The sequence below is a fragment of the Pithys albifrons genome, chromosome 7 (assembly GCF_047495875.1).
Source record: "Pithys albifrons albifrons isolate INPA30051 chromosome 7, PitAlb_v1, whole genome shotgun sequence".
Lineage (NCBI taxonomy): Eukaryota > Metazoa > Chordata > Aves > Passeriformes > Thamnophilidae > Pithys > Pithys albifrons.
In genome coordinates, this window is record NC_092464.1 from 3,201,500 (window position 1) to 3,228,115 (window position 26,616).

Genomic DNA, 26,616 nt, shown 5'->3' on the forward strand with positions numbered 1-26,616 from the left:
GAGAATGTTTAGAGTATTATTAATCAGTAGAAAAATGTAGTGTTTTCTTTTTTTTTTTCTTAATGACTCTGGCAATGAAAAACAGATCAAATTTTCTGACCTGGAAAAAAGTGCTGAGCATTGACATGAGTGTGAGGGCAGGAACAGGATTTAATTCCTTCAGAGATCTCACAGTCTGAGTCACATCAGGGACAAGTTATCTTGACATGACTTGAAATAACCCCCAAGCCTTTTGTCCTGGCAGGTGCTGCAGTGAGATTTACCAACAAGGGCAAAGATGTGGAAAAGGTCTCAGCTCGGCTGAGGGAGGAAGCCAAGCTCCAGGCTGAGCTTTCAGACACAGAGGCTGCAGTGAAGTGGATGAAAGATGGCAAAGAGCTCAAGGCCAGTGAAAAATATGAGCTTCAAACTGTGGGGAAGAAGCACATCCTGAAAATCCGCAGCACTTGTGCAGAGGATGCTGGAGTTTATGAGTGCACCTGCGAAGGGGATAAGATGCTCTATCAGCTTTCAGTGAAAGGTATGGCACTGTCTGGGCTGCTCAGTGGCCTGTTCCTGCCCTAAAGTAATGGAGTCGTCTGAGGATGCAAAGGGAATGCTCCAGAGGGAGTTGTGGTAATTCCCCATCCACACCCAGCCTTGACTGTCTGTGGTGCCAGAGCAGAACTGGGCAGTAAATACAAGACTCAGCCCTGGTTCAGTGGGGACAGCTGTGTTTTCACTCCAGTGGGATCACAGAATCATAGAATGGATTGGGTTGGAAAAGACCTCTGAGATCATCGAGTCCAACCCTTGGTCCAACTCCAGTCCCTTTACCAGATCATGGCACTCAGTGCCACGGCCAAGCTCACTTGAAAACCCTCCAGGGATGGGGAATCCACCCCCTCTCTGGGCAGCCCATTCCAATGCCTGAGCACTCTCTCTGCAAAGAATTTCTTTCTCATCTCCAACTTCAATTTCCCCTGGCAGAGCTCGAGCCCATCGTGCCCCCTTGTCCTATTGCTGAGTGCCTGGGAGAAGAGACCAACCCCCACTTGGCCAGAACTTCCCTTCAGGCAGTTCCAGACAGTGCTGAGGTCACCTCTGAGCCTCCTCTTCTCCAGGCTGAACACCCCCAGCTCCCTCAGCCTCTCCCCACAGCACTTGTGCTCCAGTCCCTTCTTCAGCCTCGTTGCTCTTCTCTGGCCCCGCTCCAGCCCCTCAAGATCTTTCCTCAACTGAGGGGCCCAGAACTGAACACAACACTCAAGGTGTGGCCTCCCCAAGGCAGAGTCCAGGAGAAGGGTCACTGCTCTGGTCCTGCTGGCCACGCTAGTTTGGATCCAGAACAGGAGCTGGGGAATCACTTGAGGAGCAGCTCAGCTGTATCTGCCACGTGGGCATCACGTGGCTGCCCAGAGGCCACTGTGCTGAGCCACGGCCACTGTGTCACAGCCTGGGCTCCTGCCCAAAACCAGCCAGAAAATGCCCTTGCCACTTATCACTGCAGTGCCTGCACTGCCATGAGGCTTCACATGCCAGGCAACAGTGACACATGACCTGCTGGGATGACAGGGGACATCTGAGACATCTCTTTGAGCTGCCAGCGCTATGATTTTCACTCCAGTTCTCTGAGGAAGTGGAAGGTGCAGGAACGAGCCCATCTCCCTCTTCTTGCCCCTCCAAGTTTTAACCTGTGGACTGAGTTCTGGTAGTTGTGGTGGAGGAGGAGAGGTCTCAGCAGTGTTTGGTCCCTGCAGGTTTCGTGGGTGGTTGGGCAGGGGAAGGATTGCCATGTTTTTCACAGAATGGAAAACACCATTATTATGAGTCAGAGAAACAGGTGGAAACAGAGGCCCAAGAAAAAGCACTAAAAGAAAAGGTTTACCCTGACTGAAGTGTTTCTAGTGTGACTTTTTTACCCATAGGTCTTGCTTTTGTAACCAGACTTAGGAATTCCTGGGCAGTTGGGCTGGTGAGAACCTGGGGAGGTGAAATGCAGGTTCCTGTCCCTGCCAGAAGGTGCTGGTTGAACTGAGCACCTCGAGGATCAGAGTTGAGCCCCCTGATTGCACAGGGACACCATTTCCCTTCCCTGCCCCTTTCCCAGGGAAACACTTATATAATCAAAGCTTTGATTTTAGTAGCTCTGACTGCACAATCCCTCAAAAAAGTGACTCCACTGTGTGGGTTGTTTTAAAATAATATGTTAAAAAGATGTTTGAAAATGAAACCCATTATCTGAGCTGAGATGGCACTGTGGCTTCAGGGTCACATTTTTAGCTTGGATATTGGTGGGGTTTTGTATTTTTTGCTTTGAGGCATTTGGTAGCTCAATTATTTCACTACATGTTAATATCATGCCAGATTTATTGTTTATTTTCTCTGCTCCATTTAATTTCCAGGAATAATTTTCTTTTCATTTCATTCCTATGGCATATCTATAAATATATTTAATATAATTCAATTTGCCTAGATTACATTTTCACCTCTTTTCGAGCTGATTTATTTGTCAGTGACTGAATAATTTTCATGGCTTTCCCTCCAGTTTCTTTTCTTTCTTTCCTCACCTCTTTGATATTACCTTAAAGCCCTGTTGCCTTGGGCTTCCTCTCCTCCTGTGTTGTGTGTGTGCTCTGGTTTTCTGGACATGTGATAATCAGGAATATAATTGGGAATTCATCTGCTTCTGCATTGGAATCTAATGATTATATCCAGTACTAAACATGCAGTTTGGTCTTATTATAAATGAATATCTAATGTAGCTTTAAAAGTGCTTATTTATTGATTCTTTACCAGAGCTGTGTGTCTGTATTTTGTTTCAGCACTTGCAAACTTCATAAACAAAGACAAAAGTGGAGGACTTGTCAAGGCCACCACTGGAAAACAGGCAGAATTTATTTCTGAGACCTCTGAGGCCAACATCATGGTCAAGTGGTACAAAGATGGGAAGGAAATCACAGCCAGCAAGAAGTTCACCATGGAAGATAAAGGAAAGCTGCATAAACTCGTGGCTTTGGCTGTGACAAAAGAAGATGAAGGGACTTACACCTGCAAAGTTGGAGATGACACCCTTGTTTTTGATTTAAAAGTCTCAGGTAAGTTTGTGATGCAAGTGTGGGATCAGACTCTATGTCAGAAACTCAGGGGGTTGGTCATTGTGCTTGTCCTGCCTTGTGGATTGGCAGATTTTTGGGCCAAGGTTGAACAGTTTTCAGAGCTTCTGACCCTTGTTGTTGTCCTCATGCAAATCCACAATAGGGACAAATAATATAACAATGCTGTGATGTGTTTGAGTCAGCACAAGCCTGAGCTGGGGCTGCAGTCACAGCTCAAACACCACCCTGGCTGAGCAGCTGAGGGAGCCTTTGTTGGACTTGATGATCTCGAGGGTCTTTTCCAACCCAATCACTTCTAGGATTCTATGATTCTTTGAGCTCAGCATGGCCTCATCTTAGGACCAGCTTGCACAGGAGGTCCAAAGTCTCACTGTGAAAGCCCTGTGTCCACCTTTGACAAGTTTAACTCCTGATTTTGGGAGTTGGGCATCTCCTGCTGTTCCCAAAGGACACTGTGATCTCAGAGACATCTCCCTGTGGTACTTTAAGTGAAGCTGCTGGTCCATGTCACGTGCCCAGCACAGAAAGCACGTGGTTGTCAGGTCATGCTTGTCACCACTGCATTCCAGGGCTGGATGGAGCCAGGGTATAAAATGACACAGGAATTTATCTGGGGAATACAATATCTGTGAAATTCAACAGATTCAATTTGTGTAGCCTGGTGGGAACCTTTCTTCTGAAAGTGGTTTTCAGCTGGAGCCCAATTTTTAACCTGATCCCAAGTGAAGTGAAAGCTTCTCATGGCATGTCTGCATTGCAAGTACAATGAAATTTAAGAGAGGTATCAACCTGAGGGCTTGTGACCTGTAGCAGTACATCCAGGTTACTCTCATGCTGTCCACCCAATTAACAACTCAGCAAAGCTGGTTCATTTAGGACAGCACTTGTCTTGAGGGATTGCTACAGGATTTACTGAGCTGGAGGGGCTGCTTCCAGTTCACAGCTGGTGTTTGCTCAGGTATTGACTCTGCATCTCACCTCCAGTTCTCTTTGGCTGAGAATTCAACATGATGCAATTCCACCTGGACTGGAATTCACAGTCCCGGACTTTATCCATTGGAAAACTGGTCTAAGAGAACCAAGCAGGCTCTGCCCAAACTGACCCCAAAGGGCAATTTGTATAAATTGATTTATAGTGTCTGTTTAGAGCAACCTAAGATGGATTAGAGCCTGTTCTGGAGCTGCCTCTGACTGTTAGGTACAGAGGATTTTCTGAGCTGGGTGCAAAACTTTTTGATGACTGTGGTGAATATCTTGTAACTCCAACAATAAACATCACATGTCTCAGGCAAAGAAAACTGGGATCATCTAAATCAGAGAATCTCAGAACGGTTTGGGTGGGAAGGGACCTTATAGATCATCCAGTGCCACCCCCTGCCATGGGCAGGGACACCTCCCACCAGCCCAGGTTGCTCCAACCTGGCCTTGGACACTTTCAGGGATGGGGCAGCCACAGCTTCTCTGCCCAACCTGTGCCAGGGCCTGCCCACCCTCCTAGGGAAGGATTTCTGCCTGACATCTAATCTAAATCCACCCTCTTTCAGTTTAACTCTAACCCTGCCCTGTGTCAGTTTGAAGCCATTATCCCTTCTCCTACTAATTACAATTTCTATTGAAATACTTGCCTGGCATGGCAATTGTCCTTGGGATACTCGGTGAGTGAAGGCAGCAGATGCTGCTGAAAGAAATGCAATACTGAGCTAAGGTTGGCTGGAACTGAGAGCCCTCAGCCTGCTCCTGAGGCCAGGGCTGCCCTGGTGGCATGAAGGGTATGAAATACCTGACATGCCCATCAAAAATTGCCTGTTATCTGAGGGACAGGGTGTGTGCAATGGGTTTGCTCACATTTTACACCAAGGTGCTGCCTGCATCCCACTGCCTTTGCTTTTACCTTTACAAATACACTGGGAACAAAGCTGAGTTGATAAAATCAATGTATTTTTGCTGCCTACATGACAAATGCTGTGTGTGTGTTTGCGCAGCTTGTACCTGTGCCAGCAGCAGGATTTGAGGTTCAATGCAACAACCTCAACTGCTTGAGCTTTGAGTAGTTCTGAGCTGTCTGCTGGCAAGATCAGTTTCTACAAAAAAAAAAAAAAAAGAGGTTGTTCACTCCTCTGTTTGTTCATAAAGTCGTACAATGGTTTGGGTTGGAAGGGACCTTAAAGACCATCCTATTCCAATCCCTGTGCTGTGGGCAGGAACACCTTCCACTAGACCAGGTTGCTCAGAGCTCCATCCTAACTTGTAGCTGGAGAATATTTTATCAGTGAAATTATTCCCTGGTCTGGGGAAGAATTAATCCAATGGGACTGGTATTACCCACAGGGAGCTCGAATGGTCTCAGAAACATTTGGAAAAAGCTCTTTATGATTTCTAATTAGATTTTCTGAGACTTCCTAGGTCTTTTCAAAGCTCTTTCTCTACTCAGACGCCAATTCATATTCCCCAGGGCTTGCCTGAAAACAGAATCAAGGAGCGACAAGTAAAGTGTCAGCAACTGGAGGGCATCTGAAGTTCAATTAAAAGGTCCATGAGGATGTAGGAGAGATGGGTGGGATTGCTCTGTAACTGAGAGCAGTTATCTGAAGGTCAGAGAAGGAGTTTGCACCATCTGTTAGAGAGTCAGACACCACCATTCATGAGTGTGTTGATGAAATAATAATCAGTAATTACTGAATCCCACCTTTGTGCTGACAAACCTGAATCAAAGCACAAACTGCTTTCTCTTTTCACGCTCCAGATGAAGCTGTGACTTTTGTCAACAAGCCCAAAACGACTCCAGAAATATCAGTCAGTCCTTCTGAGACCCTTGAGCTGGTGTGTGAGGTGTCAGCCTCGAGTGGGGCTGTGGTGTGGAAGAAGGATCACTCCGAGGTGAAGCAGGACCAGAGGACAACAGTGGTGGCCCAGGGGACACACCGAAAGCTCATTGTCAAGAAGGTGACACAGCAAGACCAAGGGAGTTATACCTGTGAAATGAAGGATGACAGAATAACATTCCAAGTCAGAGTCAGAGGTGAGAAAAAGCTCAGAGTGCCAAAGATAAAGGAACTTTCCATTCTGAGTCATATCTGGATAGACGGGTTGATTCCAATGGGATGAAGTTCCAGCCAGGTGGAGGTTGGTCTCTTCTCCCAGGCACTCAGCAATAGGACAAGGGGACACGATGGGCTCAAGCTCTGCCAGGGGAAATTGAAGTTGGAGATGAGAAAGAAATTCTTTGCAGAGAGAGTGCTCAGGCATTGGAATGGGCTGCCCAGAGAGGGGGTGGATTCCCCATCCCTGGAGGTTTTTCAGCTGAGCTTGGCCGTGGCACTGAGTGCCATGATCTGGTAAAGGGACTGGAGTTGGACCAAGGGTTGGACTTGATGATCTCAGAGGTCTTTTCCAACCCAATCCATTCTATGATTCTTTCTTAAATTCAAAGGATCATCTCACAGTCTCTCTTGGGTGAAGCATTTCAGCCATAGGGCTTGATTTTTTTTTTTCTGCCAGATTTCATAAAAGTATTTGATACACACAGCTCTGCATCCATGTCTGGTTGTGATGGGCAAGTGTGGAAATTCCTTCTCCTGGCACAATTAGCTGGTGTGTCTCCAGGAAATCTCCCACAGAACCACAGTGTGAGGACACAGCAGAGGTGCAGGGATAGATAAAAGGGATCAGAGAGGTGTTTGAAGAGCTGATTGGATCCCAAACCTGGAAGTGTCCAAGGCCAGGTTGGACAGGGCTTGGAGCAGCCTGGGCTGGTGGAAGGTGTTGGAATGAGCTGATCTTTAAGGTCCCTTCCAACTCAAACCATTCTATGATTAGGTGGAGGATGACTGAATTTGAGTGACCCAAATAGGCAGGAAAAGAGCAATGGTGCTTGGATATCCCTTCTGGTTCACCAGACTTTTGGAGAGACAAAGAAAGAGAAAGAGGGAAGAGGGTTAGGGTTGCAGGCAGTGCCTGTTGGTGCTCTAAGCCCCAGGTTCAAATCTGTGCAAAATCTGTGAGGTTTTAACACTATCCCAGAATTCCCATACAATTCCCATGGCTCTTCACCTCTCAGCAAAATACAGATGGAGGTGCTTTATTTTACTAATAACCATCATGGATCTTAAAGAGGAAGAGTGTGAGGATACTGAGGGCACTTGGTGTGTTCAGCTGGAGAAGAAGAGATTAAGGGGAGATCTCATTGCAGTTCCAACTTCCTGAGGAGGGGTTGGCACTGATCTCTGCTCTGTGGGGACCAGGAACAGAACCCAGGGAATGGCCTGGAGCTGTGTCAGGGCAGGGTTGGGTTGGATTTCATGAAAAGGTTCTTCCCCCAGAGGGTGGTGGGCACTGACCAGGCTCCCCAGGGCAGAGGGCACAGCCCCGAGGCTGCCAGAGCTTCAGGAGGGTTTGGATGATCCTCTGGGGCACAGGATGTGACTCTTGGGCATGGTCCTGTGCAGGGCTGAGGGTTGGACTGGATGATCCTTGTGGGTCCCTTTGAAATGCCCCTCACTTCTGTGATTTTGTCACACCTGTGAGGGGCAAGTGTAGTGAAGGAGGAGGAACTTGATGAAGCACTGGAGGAGGAACTTGATGAAGCGCTGGAGAAGACACTTGCAAAAAGCTGTGTGTGACTTACTGTGGTTTTCTTACAGAGCCAGAAGTTGTGTTTACAAACAAGGACAAGGTGCAGAAAGAGGTGAAGGCTGTACTGACACAAAATGCCACGCTGAGCTGTGAGGTGGCCCAGGACAAGACTGATGTGAAGTGGTACAAGGAGGGCAAACTCATCACCTCCAGCAAGAAGTTCAAGGTGGAGTCAGAGGGCAAATCCCGTCGGCTGGTGGTGGGTGAGGTGGAGAAGAAAGATGCTGGGGAGTACACCTGTGAGGCTGCTGGCCACAAACTCACCTTCAAGATTGTTGTTACAGGTGGGAATCTGTTCATTCTCCTCACAGAAAGGTCTGTGAGCTGCCCTCATTACTCAGAAAAATGAGTCATTCTCTTGGCTCAGGGTCTGTGCACCTGGATCTTCACTGGGCAGTGAGGGAGAGCAAGCAACCAGCCTTTGGACATCCACTGGCACACAGATGTTGGCAGCTGGAGGTCTCATCTGTGAGATGAATCCCACTCAGTGTCCTTGATGTTTTCTGATTTCCCAGTCAAGGAAACCTGAATAAGTGTAATTTTGCCACTGTGATAATAATGATAAAGGCACAATCAGCTCTTAGTTGTGCAGGAAAATAAGCCTGGAAGAAGGAGGAAAACAGGTCTCCTCAAGAAATACCTATAATGAGAAAGGCCTGTACATGTGTATGTGGCAAATGAGATTGGGTGCTAATTTGTGCATTACATTCTGGGACAAAATGTCAGATTTCTTGTGGAGATGGGAAGAAGCTCCAATCCTGAGGCACTGGATCACTTGGGTCAGAAATGGCTGTTCTGTTGTCCTCAGGCACTGCAGAGGTCCATGTCCTGTCTGAGCATTAAAGAATAGCAGAGATGTAGAAGTTGTCATGTTTTTCATTTGGGTTTGATACCTTTGGGCAACGTCAACTTATGTGTGATTTTTGAATTGCTTCTCCCACCCCACAGAGGCAGAGGATGCCTTTGTCAACAAGGACAAAGTGAAGAAAGAGGTGAAAGCTGCACTCTCAAAAGATGCCACGCTGAGCTGTGAGGTGGCCCAGGAGAAGATGGATGTGAAGTGGTACAAGGAGGGCAAACTCATCACCTCCAGCAAGAAGTTCAAGGTGGAGTCAGAGGGCAAATCCCGTCGGCTGGTGGTGGGTGAGGTGGAGAAGAAAGATGCTGGGGAGTACACCTGTGAGGCTGCTGGCCACAAACTCACCTTCAAGATCCATGTCACAGGTGGGACACACCACTTGGGTTGCATTTCACTGCCTTTTCTTTATGTCTGGGTGCAGGACTGGGCAGATCAAGAGTTTACCTGTAGGTACCTTTAGTTCTGGGCTCCTCAGGGCAAGAAAGATGAGGAGATGCTGGAGAGGGTGCAGTGGAGGGCACAAAGATGATGAGGGGTCTGGAGCTTCTCTTTCCAGAGAGACTGCGAGAACTGGGCCTGTCTAGTCTGGAGAAGAGAAGACTCAGAGGGGCTCTCATTAATGCAGATAAATATCTCAGTAGTGGGTGCCAAGAGGATGGTGCCAGGCTCCTTTTGTTGGTGCTCAGGACAGGATGAGGAGCAATGGCCATAAACTAAAACAAAAGAGGTTTCACTTCAACCTGATGAAGAAATTCTTAATGTTGAGGAGGGCAAAGCACTGGAACTGCTGCCCAGGGAGGGCATGGAGATTCCTTCCCTGGGAACATCCCAGACCCACCTGGACATGTTCCTGGGTCATCTGCTCCAGGTGACCCTGCCTTGGCAGAGGGTTGGACTGGATGAACTCCAGAGGTCCCTTCCAGCCCTAAGGATTCTGTGATTCTGTACCCTGGTATCAGCACCTCAACTCCCTGTATGTCTCTGAAGTGAACAGACTTTTCATTGGCAGGCACTGTGGTAAAGGACCTCTTCCAGTCTGACCATCAGTACTGGTATTTCTCCTCCTGTTATGGGTGTTCTTCCATGAAAGTCACTTTTTTTCCCCCTCTTTGTTTGTTTTTTTTTTGTTTGTTTGTTTGTTTTGGGTTGTTTGTTTTTTTTTTTTTGGAAGTGGTAGGACAAGAGCAAAAAGCTTCAAGTTGCACCAGGGGAGGTTTAGATCGGATATTAAAAAAAAAATTCTTCACTAAAAGGAGAGTCAGGTATTGGATCAGGCTGCCCAGGGCAGTGGTGGCATCACCATCCCTGGAGAGGTTTAAAAGCCCTGTAGGTGTGGCACCTGGGGACATGGTTTAGTGGTGGACCTGACAGAGCAGCATTAGTGGTTGGGCTTAATGATCTTTGAGGTCTTTTCCAACCTAAATGATTCCAGGATTTCTTTGCTCTCAGTATGTTTTGCAAGAGGTTTGCTAAATTCTATTTTGAGCTCCAGGCAGCCATGGACATCAGCCCATTCTGAGTGATCCTTTCTGAACTGGATGATAAGAAAGAGTTTGATTATTTTTTAAAATCAACATTCATAACATTATAACATTTGTTAATATTATAATTTTTGTCTCATGCTCAGAGCTGAGCAGAACAGGGGAGCTCTTTTCTCCTCTGCTTTCTTCCAGCACCAAACACGTTGCAGCCACAGTTTTGGCAGAAATCTGGTGTTCTATCAGCTGTGTTGGGAGTCTGTTGACTCCACTCTGTGTGGGGTACCCAGGCTGTGAGTTGGGACACTTGTGCACTTTTCCATGTATTGTGGATCTCATCCTTGTGGCTGAGGGAGCTGCCAGTTTCAGGGAATGAAGAGTTACAGTAAGGAAGGATTTGAGAGGCATCTCCCAGATAAAATTCAACATGGACAGTGATAGAGAAAACAGCACAGAAACCTGGAATAGTTTGGGTTGGAGGGACCTTAAAGACAACCCTGTTCCACCCCCTGCCATGGGCAGGGACACCTCCCACCAGCCCAGGGTGCTCCAAGCCCTGTCCAACCTGGCCTTGGACACTCCCAGGGATGGGGCAGCCACATCATCTCTGGGCAAAACTGGCATAAACCAAGTTCATGGTCAACCCTTGAAAGTGGTTCAGACACCACAGCAGTGCAGTCAGAAAACACAGAAATGTGGTGCTTTTCTCCTTGCCTTTCTGCCTCTGAGGGCTGTTCTTTGCTGCCTGCCTCAGAACCCAGAGGTTGGAGCTCCCTCTGGGGCTGGATGGGCGGGGGAACGTGACACCCTCCCTGTGCCCTGAGCGAAGCCATCGCCTGGGCACTGTATTCCTCATGGGAACAACTGTGCCATGACATGCCAGCCCAGCACTGGCTGCAAAATGAGCTGGTGTGAAAGTCAGGAGGGATTATGAGTACTCTGAGCCTTTGGCTCTTTTGCAGCAGAAATCCTTCTCTTACCACGTTATCCCAAAGTGCAGTGGCTTTCTGGGGCTTAATTTATCCTGTTACCACTGCACTTGGAAAGCTTTCCAGGCTTCCTCTGCTCCAGAGCTCCACTGGCACCACAAAGCCTGCACTGCTTAAGGACAGCTTGAAGGTTAGACACTCAGTGTTGAGTTTTGGGGTGCAGCTGTGACTTTTTTGGGCTTATTTATAAAAAGAACCAGGTTCTGCAAGCCTTGGGAGTGTAGGAAAGAGCTGATTGTGAAATCTCCTTATTTCAAGATTCATTGTGTGCAGGGAAATCCATATTTGAAATTGTCCTGGGAATGGCTTTCCTCATTTCCACTGAAGCTTCACTAACCAGTTTCAGCTGAGGTTGGAAATGTCATCTGCACACTGAATACTTGCTTAACTTAAAAAAAAAATTATAAGACAAATTACCATGGAAATCACTTCGAGAGCTGAGTAAAAGTTGTAGCCACATTTCCTGTCTCTATAAAAATTGTTTCTATTAAAGCTCAAGAATGAAAAGGACAAGTGAGATGGGGCTGGAACATTCCTGCCCTGCTAAGTTCACATTTTAAATGCAGCCCCCACGGACACAAACTGGTGTGCAACTCATTTAGTGCACCCTGCACATCCCAAATCCAAATGGGTGTTGAAATATTCACATTTTTGAAACCAGTTTTGAGCACAGACCTTGGTGTGTGGCCCAGCTCTTTCAGATGTCAAAATGCAGCTGACACATGTGCCTTTGAGGGGTTTTGCATCACCCAGCATAGACCATGTGCCTTCTAAATGACAATGACACCTCCTTACAGCCCTTCTGCAGCCAATGTAAACAGAGGAGCTCAATTTAGAGCCTCCAAGCTGCATTCCTGCTCTTTGCTCCCTGCAGGACATCTCTCTTTCCAAGTGCAATATTCCTGGCAGGGCTGGGATGTGGCTCCAGGACTGTGGGGAGTGCCATGCTCAGCAGTGCAGAGCTTGACCTGAACTTACCCCTTCTCCTCACCCTCCCAGGCAGCTGCTGCCACTCAGGGCACAGACAGGATGAAAGGGAGTACAAGGGGAAAGCCACCAAGGAGGAGTAAGGGGAAATTTAAGTTGGATATCAGGAAAAAATTCTTTGCAGAGAGAGTGCTCAGGCATTGGAATGGGCTGCCCAGAGAGGGGGTGGATTCCCCATCCCTGGAGGTTTTTCAGCTGAGCTTGGCCATGGCACTGAGTGCCATGATCTGGTAAAGGGACTGGAGTTGGACCAAGGGTTGGACTTGATGATCTGGGAGGTCTTTTCCAACCCAATCCATTCTGTGATTCTGTGTCCCTGGAAGGCTGCAGAGAGTGAGTGGGGAGGGGTAGCACAGGTTATGGGAGGGGATCACTGTGACTGCCAGGGGGAACCAAGAGCCTTCCAGATAACAGAATCACAGAATCCTTAAGATTGGGAAAGATCTCTCAGGCCACTGAGCCCATCCTGTGCCAAATGCCCACCTTGGCAAAGCCCTGCCAGCCCGTGGAGCCCACCCTGTGCCCAATGCCCACCTTGGAAAAGTTCTGCCAGCCCATGGAGCCCACCCTGTGCCCAATGCCCACCTTGGAAAAGTTCTGCCAGCCCGTGGAGCCCACTCTGTGCCTGATGCCCACCTTGGAAAAGTTCTGCCAGCCCCTGGAGCCCACTCTGTGCCCGATGCCCACCTTGTCCCCCAGCCCAGAGCACTGAGTGCCACGGCCAGTCCTGCCTTGGGCACCTCCAGGGCAGGGCACTCCAAACTTCCCTGGGCAGCCCCTTCCAGGGCCTGCCCATCCTTTACAGCAAGAAATTCCTCCTAATGTCGAACCTGAACCTCCCTGTCCTCCTGTCCCTGTGCCCTGGAGCAGAGCCCAACCCCCCTGGCTCCCCCCTCCTGGCAGGGATTACAGAGCCAGAAGGTCCCCCCTGAGCCTCCTTTTCTCCAGGCTGAGCCCCCCCACCCCAGCTCCCTCCACCCCTCTTGCTGCTCCAGCACCTTCCCAGCTCTGTTCCTTCCCTGGACATGCTCCAGCACCTCAACATGTTTCTTGCTCACTGTCACCTTCTCCAGGTGACATTCCTGAATCTGGGTGGATGAATTATCTTCCATGCTTGCCCTGCACCTGAAGGGCAGTGGGAAACCCACTTGCTAATCCAGAATTCCCTGTGGAACTTGTCCTTCTGTTCAGGGAAACCATGGTTGCAGTGCTCTAGTCAAAACCTGGACCCCAAATAAGCCCAGGTTTATTTGCCTGTGCAGGATGATTTTTGCTGAGTGATTTCCATCATGTAGGGCCACCACAAAAATGTGACACATCTTGTGCAGTTATTCCTCATGGAAAACCAGTGGGAAAAGTGGTGGTAGCCCATTTTTTAGTGTCCATTTGTCCTTTCACATCTCAAAAGTACCTTCATGTAAAAGCCAACAGTGACCACACCAATTGTTGGTGAAAGGAAAACCAGGTAAAACCATCATTAATGAATAAAAGATGTAATTTATCAGGCAGTGCTGCTTAGTAAGGGGGCAATTGAATTTTATAAATGTATTTATAAATAGATATATACCTTATTAACTACTAAATATACAAAATATTCTTTTGGTGGCAACTCCACTTGTTGAGATGGAAGTTCTAAGTGGTGCCAGGGAAGAAAAAGATTTTAAACACTTCATTCTTTTTGCTGGTTTTGAGTGTTAAATCAGGTTTCTTCTATGGCCAGTTTGTTGAAAAAGGAAGGATTTATGAGGAAATAAAAATCCACTCCAGATTTTATAGGCTGGTTGGATGTGTAATGTAGGTCAAGTGCTTTTCCATATTAAGAATTAATATTAATATTATACTATTAATTAATATTATATTAATAATTGTGTCTTTGTCAGTTCTTTGGGATTGAGGTTATGAGATATTTCATAAACAACACCCAGTCTTAACCTGAAACACCTGGTAAAATCCTGTGATAGTGGAGGTGGCAGGTGGTAATTGTGCTGCATTTGGCTCATTCCAAATGTGTGGAGTAGAAATACCATAAGGACTCAATGGAGGAATTTCATCTTTGCCTTCATTACAAGAAATTTGAAAATGAGGTGGTTGAGCTGTTTGTGAAGATGAGTCAGAGGGGTTTGATAATTACCTGGACTGTATTTTGAGGGTGATTGTTGTAGGTGATAAGAAGAAATGCAAAGTTATGTTACTTACAAGAAGTTATTACAGAATCATAGAATTGTTTATCTTGCAAAAGTCCTTTAAGATCAGCATGTCCAGTGGTTAATCCAGCACTGCCAAGCCCAAGATCCTGTGGAGCACCTTCACCAAATACATGTAATACCTTCTTGTCTCTCATTATTTATTTCTTACTTATATTTTTCCTTAATATTTGCCTTTCAGAGGCAGAAGATGCCTTTGTCCACAAGGAGAAGGTGCAGAAAGAGGTGAAGGCTGTACTGACACAAAATGCCACTCTGAGCTGTGAGGTGGCCCAGGACAAGACTGATGTGAAGTGGTACAGGGAGGGCAAACTCATCACCTCCAGCAAGAAGTTCAAGGTGGAGTCAGAGGGCAAATCCCGTCGGCTGGTGGTGGGTGAGGTGGAGAAGAAAGATGCTGGGGAGTACACCTGTGAGGCTGCTGGCCACAAACTCACCTTCAAGATTGTTGTTACAGGTGGGAATCTATTCATTCTCCTCACAGAAAGGTCTGTGAGCTGCCCTCATTACTCAGAAAAATGAGTCATTCTCTGGGCTCAGGGTCTGTGCACCTGGATCTTCACTGGGCAGTGAGGGAGAGCAAACAACCAGCCTGTGGACATCCACTGGCACACAGATGTTGGCAGCTGGAGGTCTCATCTGTGAGATGAATCCCACTCAGTGTCCTTGATGTTTTCTGATTTCCCAGTCAAGGAAACCTGAACAAGTGTAATTTTGCCACTGTGATAATAATGATAAAGGCACAATCAGCTCTTAGTTGTGCAGGAAAATAAGCCTGGAAGAAGGAGGAAAACAGGTCTCCTCAAGAAATACTTATAATGAGAAAGACTTACACATGTGTAAGTGGCAAATGAGATTGGCTGCTAATTTGTGCATTACATTCTGGGACAAAATGTCAGATTTCTTGTGGAGATGGGAAGAAGCTCCAATCCTGAGGCACTGGATCACTTGGGTCAGAAATGGCTGTTCTGTTGTCCTCAGGCACTGCAGAGGTCCATGTCCTGTCTGAGCATTAAAGAATAGCAGAGATGTAGAAGTTGTCATGTTTTTCATTTGGGTCTGATACCTTTGGGCAATGTCAACTTATGTGTGATTTTTGAATTGCTTCTCCCACCCCACAGAGGCAGAGGATGCCTTTGTCAACAAGGACAAAGTGAAGAAAGAGGTGAAAGCTGCACTCTCAAAAGATGCCACGCTGAGCTGTGAGGTGGCCCAGGACAAGACTGATGTGAAGTGGTACAAGGAGGGCAAACTCATCACCTCCAGCAAGAAGTTCAAGGTGGAGTCAGAGGGCAAATCCCGTCGGCTGGTGGTGGGTGAGGTGGAGAAGAAAGATGCTGGGGAGTACACCTGTGAGGCTGCTGGCCACAAACTCACCTTCAAGATCCATGTCACAGGTAAGAGAAGACTTTTTTCCTGGAATATTTGTGAAAATTAATACTGTTTTTTAAGACTTTTTCATGTTACACTTCAAATTTTTGGAGAGCATCTTGGGAATGGTCTCGTTCTAAATGTGAAAATAGGACAAAAGGATAGAAATACTGCTACCTTCATATATTCCATGTAAAATATTACAAATCCTTTAACCAGGGGTCCTTGGAAGACCTTGGAAGCTTCACATCACTGTAAGGAAATTACTGATTGTACATCTCCTCCCTCCCATGTTGGTGCAGTGAGAAGAAATCGGCACCACGTCTTGTTCTCAGTGCAGGGTCATGGTGGAGAGTGGTCATGGTTGGGTGTCTGCCCAATGTCTGCAGTGTTTTCTTTCCCTTGGAAGGGCTCATTTCAGCCTGAAGGGAGACTGTGGCAGCAGGGCCTGATACTTGTGAAGGTCTCTAAGGTGTCAGGTAAAGCACAACTGGGGAGAGAAGGTGTGGTGGGGACTCACTCCACGTACATTGCCCTGCTGGGCTGTAGAGAGGTAGAGTGGATTCAGATTTCCAGCTCCCTCAGGACCCCCTGATCCTCTTCCAAGTGGTATGACTGATGTGTCTTCTGGAGAACAAGGGGATTTCACCATCTGGGTGTAAGAAGAGCGAAGCTCTTCCCAAGGTCTCACTGAGAACTGTTAACACAGTCCTGGACACGTCAGGCTTGGTCTAGCACCTCTCTCTTGCCTAAGCAGAGGCAGAAGCAGCTCCTGAGGGCCAAAGAAATCAATTTTATGGGACTGTGTTGCAGCAAGGTACAGCTCCTTCCTCTAAATATTTCTTACTTTGGACTGAACTTCAACCAAAACGTGTCCTGCCCTGACTGGACCCTGCCAGGAAAAGCTCCTGTGAACCTTTTGGAGGTTCCTCTAGATTATTGCTGCTAAAAAACCAAAACAGACTAAAACCACACCACAAAATATTTGCATATTCTTCTGATAGATAGAGATGTGCACAGTCAGGTCAGAGGGGGCTTTCCAGGGTTTCCTGTAAGCCACAATAAAGGGATTGGGCAACATCCCATTTTGGAGAAACTCTTCATTTCTCTCTCTTCTCAGAGCCAGAAGTTGTGTTTACAAACAAGGAGAAGGTGCAGAAAGAGGTGAAAGCTGCACTGTCAGAAGATGCCACTCTGAGCTGTGAGGTGGCCCAGGAGAAGATGGATGTGAAGTGGTACAAGGAGGGCAAACTCATCACCTCCAGCAAGAAGTTCCGGGTGGAGTCAGAGGGCAAATCCCGTCGGCTGGTGGTGGGTGAGGTGGAGAAGAAAGATGCTGGGGAGTACACCTGTGAGGCTGCTGGCCACAAACTCACCTTCAAGATCCATGTCACAGGTAAGACACACCTTTTGGAGCCATGGGAGAGGACAATAAAGTAATAATTTTGATATCTCTTCCTCCATGGCTCTGGGTTTTGCTGCAGCCTGTAGAGTTCACCTGCTGTTCTGTTGCCTGGATTTGTACAGGTGGGAATATTTGGCTTTAGGTGGTATAAAGGCCCATCTCATCCTCAGCTGAGCTCTGTAATAACAGTTAGAAATATAATTATATCAACACATTATTCAGACCCCTCCCATTCCCAGGATCCCAAAGGGTGATTCTTGTGCATTGACCCTCTTGAAAGGACAGAACCATTCAAAAATCCTTTTCTTGTTGAATTTCCAATGTCATTTCTGAAAACTGAGAGGCTGGAATAGATTTGCCATTTGCAATTTTAGCAGTAGCCCATCTGAAGATGGATTGAAAACAGGATTTTTCTGAGTTTGAGCTGTTGTGTGCTTGAGATCTCAGCCTTGTGAGATGCTTTACTAATTCTACCAGGTGCAAAATGCCCCTTTTCTGGGAAAGATTCCAAGAAACTGGTCTGTTGGAACAGGATTCACGTGGTGCTCAAATAACTCTAAGCATGTGATGTTAAAGGGAGTTATGACATTGCAAAAACTTTGGGGACATTGCCATCTATGATTCTGACCTACCTGAGCCCTGGGGGAGCTCATATTTCCTTTGTCTCTTTGATAGTCACCTTTGTGACAGTGGAGGAGACCATGAAGAGGCCATTCCAGAGCCCATAGCACTGTATTTGTGTCTTAGAAAAAGGAATTTGGGAGCTTTAGGTGATGCTCTTCGGGAATGTTTGAATTAAATTTTTTTTTCATGATGACTTGTAACCATAAGGTTGATGTCAAGGACCCTTTTGGTCCTTTCCATTCCCAGACTCTTAATCCCCAGCTTTCCTCATGGGAATTCAGTCCCATAGAAAGGTAGATATTGCCCAATGATGGCAATTGGTTTTGGCAAGTGACAACCTAAATATTTTCCAGAAGTCTGTCAGATCAATCTCATTTTAGTCCCTCAATCATAAATAATCAATTCTTTTCTTCTTTGCCTGTGCCCAGAGCCCAAACCTGCCTTTATAAACCAGGAAAAGGTCCAGAAGGAGGTGAAAGCTGCGCTGACAGAAAGTGCCACCCTCATGTGTGAGGTAGCACAGGATGCAACCGAAGTGAAGTGGTTCAAGAATGGGAAACTTCTGGTTTCCTCCAGAAAATTCAAAGTTGAAACCGTTGGCAAAACACGACGCCTGGTTATAGAGCAGCTGGAGAAGAGGGATGCTGGGGAATACACCTGTGAGGCTGCAGGCCAGAAGATGACTTTCAAGCTGGAACCCACTGGTGGGTACTCACTGTGTGATGTTAAGCACCAACCTGTGAGGAAATGTGGATATTCCCTCCCCAGCAGCCATGGCAAAGCCACCATGCCCCCTGGAGCAACACCAGGGAACCACATGACATGTTAATTTTTAAATTAACAGTGTGGAGGTGGGAAATCTGGACTCCTTTCCACCACATGGTTTTTTGCTCACCTCCTTTGCCACCCAACCTGTTTAGTGATGGGGAGCTCAAAGTACAAGTGAGAAGTTTTTGAAGAGCAGCAGTAGAGAAAGGTGACTAAGAAAAGCTGAGCTGCTGCTGTGTGTGCCCCAAAAATGCCCAGTTTTGTGGCAGAGTGTTGAACAAGGTAGAGAAAAGGCCAAGAAAAAGGTTCTGGAATCACAGGATGGTTTGGGTTGGAAAGAACCTCAAAGATCCCCCATTTCCAAGCCAAGCCATTCTGTGATTCCAGGACCTTTCTCTTGGCCTTTTCTCTATCTCATTCAACACTTTGCCACAAAACTGGGCATTTTTGGGGCAAAGTGTTGAACAAGGTAGAGAAAAGGCCAAGAGAAAGGTCCTGGAATCACAGAGTGGTTTGGGTTGGAAAGAACCTCAGAGATCCCCCATTTCCAACCCTCCTGCCAGTGAAGCAAATAGAAAACAGGCCTTAAATTTGGGCTTAGCATATTAATGTTCCTTATTAACTTGGTCTAAAATCCTTAAAATGGGAGAGGAAAGATTTATAGAGGTCATTTTACTTCTAAGAAACAAGCTTGTTGTAGGCAGCAGATAAAATAGATATATTTGCATTCCTTTTCCCTGCCTCTCTTCTAAGCAGAAGCTCTGGGTTACCTGGGAGATATTTTTCTTTTTTTTTCCATGAAGAAAAGATCATACCAGCCACAAATATTCATCCATATTCCCTGGATTATTGCAGGTTATGGATGAGCTGATGTTGACTCAGGGAGAGAGGGCAATAGAAAACTGCTGTGTGAAGAATTTGGTATTAAAGTTCTTAAATGTTCTAATATCTTTTCTAGAACCAAAGGCTAAATTTGAAAAGAAAGTTGTCCAGAAAGAGCCTCTCATTGTTCAAGAACATGAAAGTATCACACTGACAACTTCAGTAACACCCGAAACTGCTGCAGTGAAGTGGTTCAAGGATGGGGCAGAAATCAAGGCCAGCAAGAAATGTGTGATCAAGAGTGAGGGAGCATCCAGGACCCTGGTGGTGAACCTGGCTGAGGGCACAGACACTGCTGTCTACACCTGCCAGACCAAGGATGACAAGCAGGAGTTCAAAGTGCAGGTGAAAGGTGAGCAGAGAGCAGAGCATGGGTCATGCCCCAGCCCAACAGCCACACTTCTCTCATGGTGGGATGGGGGTGAAGTCCAAACTGTCCCTGAAACTGTTCCAACCTCAAGGCCTGTTGAACCTTCTGTGGATGCCCCACCATTGACCCTGAGATCAGCTCAGTTGGTTAAAACTTGGTTGTAATAATGCCAAGGTCATGGGTTCAATCCCCTGTGTGGGCCATTGATTAAGAGTTGGACTCAATGATCCTTGTGGGTCCTTCCAACTCAGAATAGTCCGTGAGCCTGTGATTGGCCAGAAAAGTTCTCCTGTTTCCATATCCCCAGTGTTTGTCCTTTTCCTGGCCACTCGGGGACCAAGGAAGCCCATGGTGGGTGCTTGTCCTGGTTGCTGCCCTCCTGTTTCTGTGTCCTCCTAATCCCAGGGACTGGGACATGACAGAGACTCAGCCCTTCCCCTCTGTGCTCTCAGGAGGAGCTGGTGAGGGGGCAGAGGGATGTTGTGTTAGGAGAAAATTGCTGAGTTGATCACATGGGGAGCCAGGACTTGAATTGATTCCTCCTCTCCTCATGGGATGGTGAACCTGGGATGCTGTTCCCTCCTCAAGGCTATAAACTGGCAAGCAGAATGAAGTAGAGCTGATCCACAGATGGGGATCAGGGATGATGTCCCAGAGCAAAGCCCTGCTCCTTTCTCTCTGGAGCTGAGATGCACTCCCTCAGCTCCATGACAAGTCATTGCAGAGAGAGATTGCTGATAAGTCATGAGAAATCCAATTTCTTGATGTGTCTCTTTGGGGTGAGAGAAATCACACCCTGGATTTCTCTGCCACCACTGGCTGTGTCTGCAGGGACACAAGAGACAAAGGTGGTTAGGGTTTATTTATCCACACAGATTTTAATATTAATCAGGAAAAGCAAACTCTGATGTAAAAACACCACATGATCTTATAAGGGAAAAGATAGAAAGAAAGGAAGGCAATACCCAACCATGTTCTTGCTTTACAGAATGACAGTGATCTCAAAATACCAGGACAAAGGAATCTCACTGGTTTGTTTCCATCCACTTTGATCCCAAATATGTTCTAGGGCCATTAATTTATTCACTTATTTATTTCTCAAGTTGTCCAGAGCCAGTTCCTTCACTCAGGTGTCTTGTCTTTTCCTTTCTCACCCCTTCCCCTGCTCCTGAATCCCAGAAATCCCGGTGAAGTTTGCCAGGAAGCTGGAGCCTGTCAAAGCTGAGCTCGGAGGGAGCGTCTCGCTGAGCTGTGAGCTGAGCCACCCCAGGGGGAAGGTGACCTGGCGCAGGAATGGAGCTGAGATCAAGCCCAGCAAACGCTTCCAGATCCACGAGGAGGGAGTCAAGAGGAGCCTGACAATAACAGGGCTCCGGGCTGAGGATGAGGGGGAGTATTCCTGTGAATCCAGGGATGACAAGAGCAGTGTCACCATCACCCCCAAAGGTATGTCTGCAGTGGTGACATCCTTGGGTTTTGGCCTCTGCAAAGCTGGGTTGGTTCGTGTGTCTGTGCTGTCTCCTGTGTTGGGAGCAAAATTCCAAACTCCCTTTGCCTCTCAGTGTCAGTGCAACCTCTAGTTGTGAAAAAACATAATGAATTTGAGACCTAAAAAGCTCAGGTCTCTGAATATTGACCTTCATGTTGCATTTGAGGATGGAATTCAGCATCCCAAATCTCAGATGGGGTTTTTCCCCCTTTTTTGTCTCTGGCTTCTGCCTTGTTATACAAATTTACTCAGACATGGGAAACGTCATCCAATGATGACCTATTAGTGTGATCACTTGCTGTAAGTAATGAAGGTGACCAGGGACAGGACCCAGGGAATGACCTGGAATTGTGTCAGGGCAGGTTTAGGTTGGATCTCAGGACAAGGTTCTTCCCCCAGAGGTTGGTGGGCACTGACCAGGCTCCCCAGGGCAGTGGGCACAGCCCCAAGGCTGCCAGAGCTCCAGGAGGGTTTGGATGATCTTCTCAGGCACAGGATGTGACTCTTGGGGATGGTCCTGTGCAGGGCTGAGGGTTGGACTGGATGATCCTTGTGGGGCCCTTCTAATTCAGCATATTCTGTGCAATATAAATGCTTCCAATAAAATCAAAGGTTTGGCTCTTTGAAGGTGCTCATGCCATGTCTCCAAGACATGCTCTAAAGGTTCTGTTCCTCTCCCTTAGCTCCCAGAGTGGTGAAATTCCTCACAAGTCTCAACAGTGTGGTGTCTGAGGAAGGAAAAGAGGCCGTGTTCAAATGCACCGTCTCTCCCAGCGACGCTGTGGTCACCTGGCTCAGGAATGGTGTCAAGATTGAAGCCAGCAAGAAGTATGTGATCTCCCAGAAGGACACCAACCACAGCCTCACCATCACTGACCTGACACTGGAAGATGCAGCTGAAATCTCTGCCAGTGCTGAGGGTGTGGAAAGCACAGCCAACCTCAGAGTGCGAGGTAAGAGGTGATAAATACCCCTCTGACAGGCTGTCACTGGTGCCCTGCCCATGGCAGGGGGGTGGAACTGGGTGCTCTTCAAGGTTCCTTCCAAACCAAACCATTCTGTGATGATGATTCTACGATATTTTATAATCATGTAAGAAGTTGGGAAATTCTGCTTTTGCATCATTAAACAGGGATGCTCAGAATGATTTGGCACTGAAGATACATGAGCCTCTGACCCTGAGATTAGCTGAGTTGGTTAAAATTTGGTTGTAATAATGCCTAAGGTCATGGGTTCAATCCCCAATGTGGGCCCTTGATTTAAGAGTTGGACTCGATGATCCTTGTTGGGTCCCTTCCAACTCAGAATAGTCTGGGAGTCTGTGATTCAATTTTCCTCTGAAAGGTTGTTCTCTGGATCCTCTGCATTCTCACCAATAATTCTTCTCCTTTGGCAGAGGCCTCGATCTCATTCAAGAAGAAACTGGAGCCCAGAACAGTTGAGGAGAGGGAGACAGTGACCCTGGAGGTGGAGCTGACCAAGCCTGCAGAGGTGAAGTGGATGAGGAACAGCATTGTGTTGAAGCCCAGTGACAAAGTAGAGATCAAAGCTGAGGGAACAAAGCACACCCTGGTGGTGAAGGACATCTCCTTTGCAGACCGGGGCTTCTACTGCTGTGAGAGTCCTGATGACAAGACCCAAGCCAAGATCAATGTGGAAAGTAAGTTCAGTGACCTCCAGGTCTATAAATACCCTGGCAGGGTCTCGAGATGGATCCTGGTCTCTGCCATTATGGAAACACAGGGACACAACTGTGGGCTTGGCCACCACTCAGATGACCAAGAGGAGGTGAAGGCAAGGGCAGAGAATGTCTGGCTGGTTCCTGTTTCCTCCATCTCATCCCACCAGCTCTCAGTCATTCTGTTGGCCATCAAACTTCCTACTGATCCTTCTCTTTCCTCTGAAATTTCTCCCCCTGGTGGGGCCTGTTTTTCCCTTTGTATGTTTTCTTAGCAAACCATTCCCTCTTCAGCCATCCATTGCCCTAATTTTCCTCTGCAAACAACCTCTTTCAGAATGTCTCTTTATGTTCAGTCAGGGTCAAAGAAACTACAACAGCAAATCTTCCATCTGAGGGTGTTGCCCTTTCAGGTAATTTAATGCTGCCCCATCTGTGGCTCTGAACTTCTGTCCTTCTTCCTACATCCTTTTGTCATGATAGTCACAGGAAAGATGAGCACAGGATTTAAGGGTTATCTAATTTTGTCTGTAAAGCCTCTGCCACCAACTGGGGTTTGGTAGGTCCTAAATAATAAGTAAGCAATAAATAAAAATAATAAATAAATCAATCTTGTTTTAGCCCAGTTGGAGAATTGCACAATGTTGTCATGGATTAACTTTATTTTTTTTTTGACTAAAAACTAGTGGACCTTGATAGAAAAGGACCCAGTTTTCCCTTTTTCTGTGATATTTGGTTGACCTGTTTGTCCCAGCTGAAAACATCCATTTCAAAAATAGCAGCCATGTGTTGGTCATGGACAGATTTTATTTCCTGTATTAGTGGTTGTTTAATTGGCAGATACCAATTCATTGGGAGGTACCTGCCTCAATAATGGGGAAACAATTCATTTTGGAAGTCCTCGGAATATTTCAGAGTTGTGTGGGATCTCAAGTTGTCCATGTTGTTTTCCAGTGAGGCAGATCAAGCTGGTGAAAGGCCTTCAGCCCCTGGAAGTCACTGAGAAAGGGACTGTCACCTTCGAGGTGGAGGTGTCACATGAGGACGTGGCAGGGACCTGGCAGAAGGATGGAGTTCGGCTCAAACCCGCACCCAACATCACCATGGGGGTCCTGGGCAAGAAACACTCCTTGACTCTTTCTTCAGTGGCTCTGGAGGATGCAGGACTCATCTCCTTCAAAGCAGAAGGCATTAATTCCTCAGGGAGACTCACTGTGACAGGTACACTGACCCAAGAGGCTCAGACTGTGTTTGGTGTGGACATAGTTGTCTTCTGCTGACCTGGAGAGCAAACTTAGAATCATAGAGTCAGTTGGGTTGGAAAAGACCTCCAAGATCATCGAGTCCAACCCTTGGTCCAACTCCAGTCCCTTTACCAGATCATGGCACTCAGTGCCACGGCCAATCTGCATTTAAAAACCTCCAGGGATGGGGAATCCACCCCCTCTCTGGGCAGCCCATTCCAATGCCTGAGCACTCTCTCTGCAAAGAATTTCTTTCTGATCTCCAACGTGAATTTCCCCTGGCAGAGCTTGAGCCCATCGTGCCCCCTTGTCCTGTTGCTGAGTGCCTGGGAGAAGAGACCAACCCCCAGCTGGCCAGAACTTCCCTTCAGGCAGTTCCAGACAGTGCTGAGGTCACCTCTGAGCCTCCTCTTCTCCAGACTAAACACCCCCAGCTCCCTCAGCCTCTCCCCACAGCACTTGTGCTCCAGTCCCTTCTCCAGCCTCGTTGCTTTTCTCAGTTGGGTTGGAAGAGACCTCTGAGATCATCAACCCTTGATCCAATCCCACTGTGATCACCAGCCCAGGGCACAGAGTGGCTGGGCTGGTGATCACAGTAGGGTTGGATCAAGACATGGTGAATTCTCTGTCCTTGGAGGTGGATTCTCTGTCTCTGGCCCCGCTCCAGCCCCTCAAGATCTTTCCTGACCTGAGGGGCCCAGAACTGAACACAACACTCAAGGTGTGGCCTCCCCAAGGCAGAGTCCAGGGGAAGGGTCACTGCCCTGGGCCTGCTGGCCATGCTAGTTTTGATACAGGACTTGAGAGGCCAACAAGCTCTCTGGGTGTTAAGCAGTGGCCCAGCATCAGTAACATGCCCTTATGGCAACAGGGTTATTGTAACATTGTTGTCCACAGAATAACTCAAGATAAAGTGCCCAAAACATTATGATTTCATTGTCACAGGTCTTGCAGGCCCTGCCTACCCATTAGTTCTTGTCTCAGATGGTCCTGCAAACCTCATTCAGCACTCACAGGACTTTCTCTCTTGTTTTTTTTTTTTCATTCCAGAATTGCCTGTGAGAATCAGCAAACCCCTGGTAGATGTCAGTGTGACCCAGAAGGTCAAGGCCACATTCGAGTGTGAGCTGTCCAGGCCCAATGTGGATGTTAAGTGGTTCAAGGTACAGCACTTAATGGATAGTGATATTTTAATTTGTGACTTTTCTGGAAGGAAATGAGAGCCTTTAATTTCACATCCAGGGGATGTGAGTCTGAGCATTTAAATACAGCTCTTGGCATTGCCCTCTTGTCCTTATGTTCATTTACTCTCCCAGTTTGCTGCTGTTTTTTGTTTACTGGGTATGTTATTGAGTTGAAAGTCAAACTTCTGTATTCTTGCATTGAACATGAGCACTGTTGTTACAGCAGTGCAGTCTGGTGATTTACTTCATGCCTGGCAGTTCTCACCCAGGATTTATAAGGTTTTTCAGAACTGTGATGAAAGGGAAGCCTCAATTTCCTTTGTCACTGACAGTCCAGTTCCCTTTCCCTTGCCTGGCATTCCATGTGCCTTCCTTGGGGATCAGCTGATGCTTCCCTTAACTTGGGATAAAAGCATTTCTTCAAGGTGAAGTTTGGGCTGGAGGGGACCTTTAAAGACCATCCAATCCCATCCCCCTGCAATGACCACAAACACCTTCAACAAGCTCAGGTTGCTCAGAGCCCCTTTCCAACCTGACCTTGAGCATTCCCAGGGATGGGGAATCCAAGTCTCTGGGCAACCCATGCCTGTGTTTTACTAACCTCATGGCAAAAAACTTCCTTATATCCAGTTTAAAACAACCCTCCTGTATCTTCAAATAATTTATGTCCAAAGGGGGCTTATTGCCAACCCTGTACAGTGTTTTAAGCCTCCAAAACCATTCCAACTTCTTGAAAACTTTGCACTGTGGTGAAGTTTCAAGACAAGTTCCATTAAGTCCAGCAAGGCAGGTGAACCAAGCACAGCTCTGAAGGTCAGTTCTGCTCACTGCAGATGTGCAGCAGTTGATCTGGTTTGGCCTTTTCCCCTTCTAGGATGGGAAGGAGATCCGGCAAAGTAAGAACGTGGGGATTGTTTCCCAGGGAAATAAGAGAAGCCTCATTATTCACAAGTGTGAATATGAAGACCAGGGAACCTACACGTGTCAAGCAGCTGAAGACAAGACATCAGCTACTCTAAAGGTTCATGGTATGTTTGGATGAAGTAGGAAATTACAAGTAATTAAGTGGTTTTGGCCACACAGTGAGAAATTCTTCATGGCCAGCTTATGTATTTCATAATTGGTTAAGTTTTGGTTAAGTTTCTCTTTCTAGTGAGAAAAGTGCTGGCAGAGCTGCCCTGTACTTGCTCTGTCTTTCCAGTAAAAAATACCTAGTTTTCCATTTACCATAAGTGATTTCTGCTCTCTGGGATTTGACTGGTGTTTGTGGATTGGCAGATTAACCAATACTGGACAGCCTGGCCCAAAGCAGGTTTGTCTTCTGCCATTGTCACAGGGGCACTTTGCCTGAATA

At 47.1% G+C, this 26,616-nt stretch overlaps 1 protein-coding gene across 1 annotated transcript in view; it reads left to right on the plus strand.

The window, feature by feature from the left end:
- The window catches only part of OBSCN (obscurin, cytoskeletal calmodulin and titin-interacting RhoGEF), a 186,255-nt gene that overhangs the window by 15,049 nt on the left and 144,590 nt on the right, over positions 1-26,616 (plus strand). The window contains 16 exon segments of the mRNA XM_071560603.1: positions 245-520; positions 2,805-3,077; positions 5,842-6,117; positions 7,739-8,014; positions 8,679-8,954; positions 14,429-14,704; positions 15,369-15,644; positions 16,739-17,014; positions 18,076-18,351; positions 19,374-19,649; positions 20,847-21,113; positions 21,840-22,109; positions 22,553-22,816; positions 23,789-24,055; positions 25,129-25,241; positions 26,137-26,290. Of these exon segments, the coding sequence (XP_071416704.1) occupies positions 245-520; positions 2,805-3,077; positions 5,842-6,117; positions 7,739-8,014; positions 8,679-8,954; positions 14,429-14,704; positions 15,369-15,644; positions 16,739-17,014; positions 18,076-18,351; positions 19,374-19,649; positions 20,847-21,113; positions 21,840-22,109; positions 22,553-22,816; positions 23,789-24,055; positions 25,129-25,241; positions 26,137-26,290 (4,092 nt within the window).